Below are 11,742 nucleotides of genomic sequence, written 5' to 3' on the forward strand. Positions count from 1 at the left end.
ATGTAATAATTTATAATTATAATGCAAATAAATTACACCTACAGGAACATAACCTCACTATTATTCACAATAAATGAAATGTTTTTTAATTGTATCGACCAGTATTCAATATCAATCACTAAATTAAATGATTTAAAAGCACATACATAATTTTTATTTTTATGTAGCTTTTTTTTTGTACGTAGCCCCTTTTTTTTCATCCTGTTATAAAATTTTTGTTGCGCGGTGTGCACGGGTCGTAAAAAAATTCACTCGTCATTTTTTTCATAACGAGCCTCAAAGAAGTGTGACTTCAAAATCAATGAATGTTTAACTCCTCGCGTTTCACTCGTAGGAACTAACTTTGTAGAACTGAGTACAAATAATAAAAAAATAAAAAACCAGTAGGTAATTCTGGTTCAAATTTTTTATTTGTGTCGCTGACCGTGGTGTATTCGTGCAAAGTACGTGTGTTAAAGAACGACGCAGAAAACTAGCGCTGTAAACGCACGTAGGCCAGTGTGAGCCTCTGGGAGCCTGCGGTGCAGTAGTTGGGGGCGTGTGGGGCCGCAGAGTCCTGAGGGAGGAGTGGGAGAAGCGGGAGGAGCTGGAGCGACTCCAGGAGGAGCAGAGGTCGCTGCTGGAGATGGAGCGCGAGAAGAGGGTCGAGTTCGAGATGCGGCAGCGAGACAAGGAGATGGAGCTGCAAGGTGAGTTACGGCGGAGGGGGACCAACCTCGATTCCCCGTTGATCTAAAAAAATTTATCGATGGGGTCTCGAATATGAATCCTAAAAAAGTAGCTCCAATTATTCTTCCTTCAAATCCATATCTAGCTCTTGAGGGTCAAAAAACTAAAAAACGTACAAAAGAAAGTTAACATCAAATGCTTCTGCATAGCACTTCTTTGGTTGGTGAGGTTGTTAGCAACGTTTTATACAGTAAAACCTCACATAACGAACTCCTTTATAACAAAATCCTCGCTTTAATGAAACAGCAGTTAGGTCCCGCCAAAACCCTATATAACCTAATGTATTTGTACATCTAAATAACAAAGTTTTTTTCACAGCTCCACCAAAAACACCCGCTATAGCGAAGGAAAACTGAAGTATCTTAAAAATATTATGTAGAATTTTAATATTTTTTTTTAATTTGCTTCGTAAATATATTACTCTTCGGCAAATAAACAATAACGCCGCCATCTTACGGTTGACCATAGAGCTATTGACGTACTGAAACGCACTTCAAGGAATAAAACTGCAATGCCAACATTAACGAACAAAAAAAACGCTTTCGATTAATCGATGTTCCCAACATTGCTGGAAAATTTGTCTCGCATTCCCTTACAAACATTTAGAGTTCTTTGAAAATGTGTGATCGTTCATTTATCGCTGCATGTAGTGAACGCCGATAAGCGATAAAAAATATTTGTAGAAGTGCTTTTCACCTAAAAATCATCGCAGTTCGAGTTTATTTTCAACGTGTGATTAAACAAATTTTGTAGAGATGGACGAGTTGTGGTTTTTTGGCTTCGAGTCGAGTCGAGCCGAGTTTAGCAATTCATATTTCGAGTCGAGTCGAGTTCGAGCCACAAAATTTTTGAAGAGGTCGAGTCAGTTCGAGTTTCATAATTATATATTTTTTTGCATTAAATATGATAAATAACATATTACTACACATCCATTGATATAAGAATTGTGTATCCAAGATACATCTGCATTATTTAAATTTTTTTAAATGATTAATTAGCAAATCATTATGTTATTTAAATATTTAAAATGATTAATTAGCAAATCATTATGTTATTTAAATATAAAAAACTAAGCTTATACGTGTACGTGGTCTACCGTGTTCCGATTTTTTCTCCAAGTAAAATTACTTAATATCTGTATCAGTGTTTACTTTTGCCGAAATTCGTATGCCGTTTTTGGCTTCTCACTAATCAGTGTTGCAAACGTCGAGTTACGTAAATTCTCAATGTAAATACACTTTCCGCGGCAAGATTATTCGCCCGGAACTCTTACAACTACAAGAATATCAATATGTTTAATAAATAAATATTTCATATATTTGATTTGGCGATCAGTAACTGATTGCCAAATAAAATGCATGAGCTTTGTTATTATTATATTTTATTAAAAAAAGAGAAGAAAGTAATTTGATCAAAACGTTATTGACATGCAGCGCTGCGTAGCGGAGCACAGCTAAATTTAGTTCCAAAATGCATGGCTAGCTGGCATAACACGCAGCCATTTTCACGCTTCACGGCTTGGATGTTATTTACTAAATATTATATTATTATTTAGTGTTTTTATATTTTAGGTTACGGAATTCTCTTGTTTATACGAGTTATAAACGGGGCACGATAAACGTGATGATTTTTAATACATGTGCATTTTGGTACAAATTTTTCTTCAGTGAAAATCCATTGACGTATCTTCTAAACAAATGCGGTGCCGTATTTGAAGTAAACACAGGATGTAAAACAAAAAGAAAACAGTGCACGCTGTTTTCCAAGGTTTTTTATTTATATAAAAAGGTCAGGTGACATAATTTTGTCCTATAAACTGTCGCCACTATTGACAAAATCACGTTACGACGTCACGTTCATAAATGAAGGTAGGCCTAGGTTTGATTGAACTTGTACCTATTATTTCGCGGTAGCGGGCAAGGTTAGGTTTGCACGGGATTTGTTTTGTTTGAAGGTCATTATCAATTCTTGCTGTATTAATGACTTGGCGAAAACGTTAAGACAACCTATAATAAAGTGCTATAATGTCACAATGCTGGTACTTAACTCGAAACGTGTTTCGAGTCTCGAACTTGATAAAATATGAGACTCGGTTTTCGAGTCGAGTCAATCTGACCCAACTCGGCTCGGCTCGACTCGATAAACCAAGACTCGACCCATCTCTAAAATTTTGCTTAACGTGTTTTCTTGATTAGAGGTTAGTTTTTACGGGTTTTGTCTACTGATAAATTAGGTTATGGTTACACAAACCACGTGCGATAATTTTTAAAAGACATAACCTTCGGTGATTTTTTTCAGACAATGGATAAAAAAAAGGAAAGCGATACCTCTTACCACGAAGTTGGAAATTTTGTATGCTATTGACCAAGGAGGGAAAAAGGCAGACATAGCCAAAAGATTTAACATCCCGAATTCAACTCTGTCAACTATTATTTCACAGAGGAAAGGTTTGGAAAGAAATGCCATTCATGGTGCTGACAGGAAACGGCAAACAACTTGCAAAAACAAAGAATTAGAAAAGAAAATGTTCGATTTTTTAATGGAATGTAGGTCAAAGAATGTACCTATCTCTGGGTCGATTCTTCAGGAAAAAGCCAAATATGAGGCTCTAAGAATGGGAATTAATAATTTCCAGGCTTCAAATGGCTGGCTACAGAGATTTAAGTGTCGGTGGAACTTAAGTACTCTGAAGACTGCAGGCGAAGAAGGATCAGTTGATCCAACTGTGTTAGAATCATGGCAGGTGAAACTACAGACACTCACATCAGGATATTCTCCCTGTGATGTTTTTAATGCTGATGAAGCAGGCGTTTTTTTTTAACCTCCTCCCAGACAAAACGCTTGCCCTGAAAGGGGAAAAATGCCATGGAGGTAAGTCCAGCAAGGAGAGATTTACTGTTTTGTTGTGTGCAAACTCTGATGGTTCAGAGAAATTGACACCGCTGGTGATTGGGAAATTTTCTAACCCTCGATGCTTTAAAAACATTTAGCACCTACCCTGCACCTACAAAAATAACTCCAAAGCTTGGATGACTTCTTCCTTGTTTAGAGAGTGGTTATTTTCTCTGGATGCTCGTATGGGAGCTAAAAATCGAAAAATTCTACTGTCTCTCGATTGTTGTACTGCTCACAAGCTGGATGACATTCAACTGAGAAATATCAAAGTTGTATTTTTCCCTCCAAATTGTACCAGCAAACTCCAGCCACTGGATCAAGGAGTCATTTCTCAGCTGAAGCGTATGTACAGACGCCAGCTTGTGCAGTACTTGCTACGGCAAGTGGAAATTGGGAAAACGTCCAGCATGAAATGGAACATTCTCTAGGCTATGCAGCACCTGTGCTATGCGTGGGACAACATAGAAGAAAAATCCATTTAACTGCTTCCGAAAGGCAGTGTTTCCCACTACAGAACACCAGCTACCTGACCTACAAGACAGCTGTGAGGATGAGTGGATGGAACATCCACAAAACCTTCAATGTGAGGTCACATTCCAAGATTACGTTGATGTGGACAGCACCTTAGAAACATGCAGTCAACTGGTAGAGCAAACCAATGAAGTGTCACCTCAAGTAGATTCAGTTGAAGAAACAACAGAAGAAACAACCGAAGAAGAAATGACACTCCCATCCAGAAAAGAAGTGAATGGTGCATTGGACATTCTTGAAAGATTTTTTTTGACATCTGAGACAAATATTGCAACAAGTGCTTCAAATTTAAAAAAGTTGCGAGTTCTCGAAAGTGTTATTACCAAGGAACTAAATAATCATTCGAAACAATCATCAATTACTGACTTTTTTACAAAAAAGTAATATGCAGTGAAAATTTGTAAACTGTCAATTTACAGTTCCCAGTGGATTTTTCCCTTTAATTTACAATATATGTACTGAAGTAAAATGGGATTGATTGGTTTTTACTTCATGTGTCATTTCTGAGGACTTTGTGGTACATATTTTTATGTAAGTATATTATTTATACTGTATATATTACTATTTATTACTTGTGTACGTGTTTGTGATGAGTTCTGCGTAAATTATGACAGTTACAGCTATACATTTTTTTTCTATTATATGAAACCTGTTAGTTTTTTATTTACCTCTTTATAAAGAAACCTCACTATAGCAAACACACCCAATATCAGTCCCTTCAAGTTTGTTATACCGAGGTTTTACTGTATTGGTAATTCCTAATGATTTTACGATATTTTAAATGTAGCTTAACCTAAACCAACCGATCCATTTCACAATATTACAATATATTTAGTAAAATAGGGGGGAGGGGGAAACTAGAAGTATCACAATGTCCTCTTAACAAAATTTTTGGAAAACATACTATTAATTAAAAAAAATTCTTTATTAAGATTTCTAAAAAAAAAAAATCTGCTTTTCATCAGAATTACCAATTGTTTTTATTTTTAATATTTTTATAAAAACCATTTTGACCAAAAAAATTAAAATAACTTACTGTTGAATTATTTAGATACATCATGGTAGGTTCTAAATAAAGCTCTTTATCATTTGGCACATACAGGGCAGAACCTACACAATGTGTACATATCTAGATGTTGAAATAACAATAAAGAACATATGGACACACATTGGAACATGTCTTCACATACCATTAACTATTATTTCTTGGCCTAAACTTTAACATTTAAAACATTAAGTGTAAACAAATGAGAAGATAGGTTCTTTTTCATCTTTTTTGACATGTTTACTGTGACACAAAGGGTTACGGTATTCCACTTGAAAAATGAAATTATTTATGTAATGTTAAAAAATAAAGAAATGTTACGTGACACCAGGTATAAAAGTGCATAGGAGTTTCCTGTAAACAAAGCCATCCTGCTTTTTCACTGATTAAACAAAGATACGATGATACAAGATGTATTTATTTGTGTCATGTCCACAGCACAAAGATGTTCGTGGCATTCATAAATAAAATGATCGGCACTTTAGTATAAAAAAAAATACTTATTTCAAGATATATTGAAATTTGTTTCCTGTGTCAAGGATCTATCACCTTCTTTGTGACGTTTTAAGAAATAGCGTCGATCAACTTGTAGAAACAGCTCTGTGTCACGTCAAACTTCAAGTTTTGACAAAAATGTTAAGAAATTTCACAAAAATAAAATAGACTTTCATCTTTTTATGTGAAATTGGCATTTCACTGTATTTCAAGCTCCCTAAATATGGCAACTATGTATTGTAAATTAAATACGTATTGCAATTTTATGTACTTAATACATACCCATACATATATTAAAACAACATTTTGAGGAATGGTCATAAATTAAGTAAAAATGATAAAAATAAATAAGCCTAGTAAATTTTAAGAGTTACCAGTGTTAAATTTTTTGAATTTACTACATGTGCTCCAGTATATTTTTTCTTTGAATCGTTTTCCTAAAAACTCAAATCTTTTGAATATTAGAGATTCGGTGGGGGTTTGAGGATTTGAGTGTTTGTGTGTATTTGACTAGCTCATCCCTATCTAAAAATTGAAGTCAACTTAGAATCCAATATATTTTTGAATCCAAGATAAACTCCAGTCTGAGATGACTTGTGGCCGCTAGAGGGGTGTGTGTGTGTGTGCGTTGTTGCCGGGCAGAGGCGGAGGCGCGCCTGAGGCAGCTGGAGGAAGAGAGGCTGCGGCTGGACCGGGAGCTGGGCTCGGCGCAGGACAAGATCACCATCTCGGAGCGCTCCAAGGAGGTGCTGGAGGCCAGGCTGAGGGTGAGCACGCTGTCTGTCGCGGCGAGCCGGGAGGTGGCACTCTCCAGATTAACATCTTCAACTGTTGGTGGGCACGTGACAGATAAAAAAATAAAAAAAAAAATAATCCATTCTTAATTTTATTTCAATTAAAAAAAAAAAAAAAAAAACACTTCTGCACCACTCGAGCTTGATTCGACTGCACCAAAATATAATCAAGCTCGAACTAGACTAGACTCCAAAAAAGGGGAGGGGGCCTATACGCGAATTTGGAGAAAAAAATAGATTTTTCTTTTTTTCAGGTATGAAAAACTAACATTTAATAAAAGCAAAATGAAATACCGCCACAACTTATTTAAACGCAAATTAAATTTTGATTAAATGAAACAGCTGGCGGTACGACTGGTAAGTCGTGCGTCTTTGTTCTAATGAGGGTGGGTGGGGGAGGCAGCGACGCGGCAGGAGGGAGAGAGGCAGAGGCGTGGCTTAACCTCCCTCCTGCCAGCTAGCCAGCCAACCAGACAAAGGAGTGTAGGTACCTGCTCCACACCTTCACTTCCCCTCTTCCACCCCTCTTCTACTCAGTCAACACTGCACATCAACACAAGCCCGGGTCCAGCTTTCTTTATCTTTATGTCGTTTGAGATACGACTAACTGCTTACGTCTGTCACGCCTCACGATGGTCCTACTGAGAATGGACAAACTATAATACCATTCTCTGTATCACTGCCGCAAACAAAATCACCTCCCGCCGCTCACAATACATGGCTTGCTGTTTGATGTATGCCAAGCTGCCCTGCCCTCAGATAAACCCAGAAAAACACATTTTAAATTTTTACTCAAAAATGTTTACAAAACAAGGAGGGGGGCGTATATGCGGGCGGGGCCTTTACGCGAGTAAATACGGTATTAATGAATTCAGCTCAGCTGTTCCCATCAAAATGACGCTGTTTTGGTGAAGTAAGTATCATTTAACAAGCAAGTGTCGTGCTTGTCGGAAATTGTGCCCTCTTTATATGAATGAACAGACTTAGTAAAGCGACGCCACAGAAACATCTTGTTTTAGAAGCGAGATTGGCCGGAAGTGTGGTCCGCGGCGGTGCTAGCGGAGGCACGTGGTGTGTGCGTTGTCGCCAGGTGATGGCGCCGCAGGTGCGGGAGACGGACCGGGTGCGAAGGGCCCTGTCCTTCATGCCGTCCACCAAGCAGCGGCCGGCGAGCCTGCAGGCCCGCTATGCCAGCCTGCGCCGCGACGACCCCCAGTGAGGCGAGCCCGCGGGTACTTGCCACCGCTGCCGGGGGTGTCCGTCTCTCGCGACTCGCAGTCCGTGTGCGACTCGAGTGAAACTTCTTGCTTGTTATATTTTTATGAATAGGAAGCGTGATTCTCTTTGACTGAGGTCGCAGATAAAAAAAAATAATGCAAGTTTACAAGTATGAAAGTATGCAAGTGTTTAAGTGTAAAGTATGCAAGTGTTTAAGTGTAAAGTATGCAAGTGTGCAAGTGTGCAAAAATGACGGTGTGCAAAAATGAAAGTGTTCAAGCATGAAAGTGTTACCTCTCCCCTGTCGTCTCCTCTGCTGGTTCCCCCACCACGCACCTAACTATTCCCTTCATATGATCAGAATTTTCGTAATGCTCGAAAATTGTAGCCATTTCAACAAGAAGTTTCACTTCAAAAAAATTTCATGTACCTAATTATTTGCCCTAAAACATGAAATAACATAGCAAAAAAAAAAAAACAATTTTGCTTTATGTTAGTATGATTTTCAGTTATATACATAATTAATATGTTCGAAAAGCATAATATTGCTTGAAAACAATCAAAATTGTAGAATGAATGTAAGCAATATTTTTCCAATGCAAACCTTGTTAGCTCAACACAAGGGGCTGTAATTATGGACCTTTCAGGTTCAAATTAGTGAGTTTTCACTGAATGTCAGTAACATTCCAAGATAGTGTTAACGTTGAATCAAGGTTGAGATATTAAAGATGATATTCCGCGAAGTTGTAGTCTTCCGCTGTTATCCGTGCTCCTGAGTGAGAGGGTATTGTTCCTTCAGATACTAATGTAAGTGTAGGCTTTAAGTGGAATGTTAGGAAAACTAAGGATTTGAGTTTAATTTGTGTAGTTTTAAGCAACAAGTGATACGCAAAGTCATCTTGATGTTGCCGAGATGAAACTGGTTCATTGCAGCGAAATTTGGAGTATAAGCCAACACTATATATGAGATGGTTGGTCATTTTTCCATGACTGAAAGTAGGACAATAAGTATGCATCTTCGTAGGCGCATTGAGGCCACTTTTCTTAAGCATTGTAGTAGCACATTGGGTGGCATTTTATTATGTAAGTGTAAAAAGATGGTAAAGAAAGCCTGCTTGAATTTCGCTCCTTACCAAATAAGAATCAAGGACTTGACAGCAATAATGAATGGGGAGGAAGGCTTAAGATGGCTTCCAACAGTTTTATAAACAAAAGGAGGGAGACAAGTTTAAACAACCTTGTGTTTGAATCCTGGAGTAGAAAATGACACCATAGCATAAAGAAAAGTATGAACATCGAATTTCAACATGTGGAGGTTGTAAGTGTGAATACAAGATAAAACTAACTGTTGCCCATCCTCTTTCATGCAAATAAAACTTTATGATTTTAAAAACTCCATAAAATTATCTTTTTTGCATGTTAGTATTTTTGGTGACAACATTAATTTTAAGCTATAATTAAAACAACAATGTACAGTTTTCTTACCAACATATACTTCATTAAATTTATTTTAAATAATACTTAAAATTATAGAATGTTGTTGTACTACTTTTCAGTGACTTTAATTTTTTTTCGTTAACATTTTAGTACCCTGGTTACAGTGCAGTACAATAATTGTGATTAGCCACAAATTAATAGTGTAAAAAGGAATCTCACTGCAGTTAATGTAATACCTGAGTTTTCCTAACGTTCTAAAATTAGAGAAAAAATTATAATTGAATTTATATTTTGATAAAATACTATGATTACGTGTCGTAACCTGTACACATCGCCGTGTGCCTTATGTACTTGCCGTTGGATACAATTCTTGGCTGTGGAACGTATCTTTTAATTAGTGTTGTCAGCTAGTGTAGAAATGTTATCTTGCAGCCAATATTAGTTCCTGGCTGGGTTTTCGTACAACGCTATTACTCAACCAATACAGGTGAGAAAGTTTTTACCTTTATATTTTGAATCTCATTGATGAGTGTAGAATAAACACGTGTTTCATTGTGGGTTTTATCGGAAGACAAACGAAAGCATGAAGTTGAGGTTGTGTTCCAATGTTACCATTTTAATTCTTGTGAAATGTAATATTTGCTTGCTATGTCTGGGTCTTCAGCACAAGTCGCACGCTGAATGACGCTGTAGTTTTATTGTAAGTGCCATTATCAAACTGGAGTGCCATCACTATAACCTGGTTTATATATGTATCTACATTTGACATGTTTATTTTTTGGCTTCTTCAGTTTTGTCCAAGTATTTTACATGAAATAACTGATATGATCTGAAGCTTGTGTTTGTTATGATTTGTAATTAGTTTATGTCACTGTGAAGTTCTGATAATTTACATCCATTTTTATTGTAATTTATTGTTAATTTAATACTTTACATAACAAGCTTTTGTGTAATTTATTAATAGGGAAAACTGAGCTATGTACTTACAAGAATGAAACATGATAGTCTGAATCTAACTTAATTGTACCATAGTATGAGACATGCTTTTAATATTTCATGTTGAAAAATTACAAAATGAAAAATTTAGCATTCATTGAAATCCACATATTGGTGTGATGTTTGTTAATATTATGTCATTGCAATCCGTGGAGAGGCTTTTGAGTTGGAACATGACCTGACGAACACTTTTTTAACTTCGAATTTTGTATGTTTTTACATTGTTTTATTTGTAGAGTCTAGTTGTGTTTTATTGGCCTCGGACCTTGAATTACCACAGGCTTTCACAGGTCTTGCAAAGGATAATCAAACTAATTATTTTGTTGAAGTGCTGTTTGTAGAATTGGTATAAATTTTATGAACAATTGTATGTTTATATTTTGTTAATGTTATATTTTACTATTACTGTTGTGTGCAGAGTATCTATATTTAACATGTATCTACATGTATACATAAAATACTCAAGTCAATTTTTTTTATTATTTACAAATCATTTTTCACCTTTTGTTGAAAAATCCCCATTTTTTACCTACCATTTTACCCCTAATATTTTTAAATCTTTAATTCGTCCATGTTTATTGATTGATGGAAGATTCGTGTGAGCTGTTCCACATTTTTACCATCGGACCAATCAAACACTACGAATGGATGACTTGAAATGGGGCGGAGCCAAGCAGTTCAAGTAACAATAACCCCCCCCCCCCCCCCCCCCCCTCCAAACGGTTTTTCGAAATCAATACTGGATCCCAAAATATTTGCAAGATTTAGCTGTTTTTTTATACTGCTTATGCACTTATATAATTAGAAGATCTAGAAAAATGAATACTATGTACAAATGGTACAAACATTACAAACTTATGTGCTACTTTTTTTCTATCGCAGAATTGTGTTATATCTAATTAAATTAAATAATAGTCTCAGATGTGACTGTGTAAATGTGGCAGACCTTTTATGCTGTCCATATAAATACATGGTTTCAATATTACTTGTATTTAATTTTCAATCATCTAAATTAGGGCTGAGCCGATCACCACATTTGCCGATCATGCAGATGCCAGAAATGTGGTACCGATAATGCTGATTTTTTTGACTGATTAGTGCTTTTTTAAGTTAGTTGTAAAATATGCTCCAAATTACTTGAAAAGTATTGCATAAAGATACAAACGTGATCACTGTTGGTAAAAAAAATATATGCACTGTATATACCTATATGCACAATATATTTCACGGTCATGAAATGACATTAAATGTCACGACAAATTTGTGGTGTTGAAGCCACGTGTCGAATTTCCACCACGTGAAATTTCGGCTTTGCAAAGGTTGCATCTTGCTTTACCCTCATCAACTACAACAACGGTAAAATGTTTCCAAACAAAGCTGCTTTTCTTTGACATTTACAATCAAAATGCAATGTTTAACCGGAAAATATAAACTCCAATTTTTAACTCTGACTTTCAAAACATTAACAAAATGACTAAACGAAAAACGTGATGAAAATATGTACTGTTGTAAACATGCCAGACAGTCGAGGTCAACTATCACAGTTTGTAACACAGTCAATTAGTAATGGATTGTTTTCAATCGAGTCGTCCATATACATAC

The 11,742-nt window shown here is 36.2% G+C and overlaps 1 protein-coding gene across 1 annotated transcript in view; it reads left to right on the forward strand.

The window, feature by feature from the left end:
- The window catches only part of LOC134531684 (differentially expressed in FDCP 6 homolog), a 31,702-nt gene extending 21,092 nt beyond the window's left edge, over positions 1-10,610 (forward strand). The window contains exons 8-10 of the mRNA XM_063367490.1: positions 553-689; positions 6,338-6,462; positions 7,580-10,610. Coding sequence (XP_063223560.1) covers positions 553-689; positions 6,338-6,462; positions 7,580-7,708 — 391 coding nt within the window. The 3' untranslated portion in view covers positions 7,709-10,610. The remainder of the gene's footprint in view (positions 1-552; positions 690-6,337; positions 6,463-7,579) is intronic.
- The last annotated feature ends 1,132 nt before the right edge of the window (positions 10,611-11,742 follow it).

The sequence above is a fragment of the Bacillus rossius genome, chromosome 1 (assembly GCF_032445375.1).
Source record: "Bacillus rossius redtenbacheri isolate Brsri chromosome 1, Brsri_v3, whole genome shotgun sequence".
Lineage (NCBI taxonomy): Eukaryota > Metazoa > Arthropoda > Insecta > Phasmatodea > Bacillidae > Bacillus > Bacillus rossius.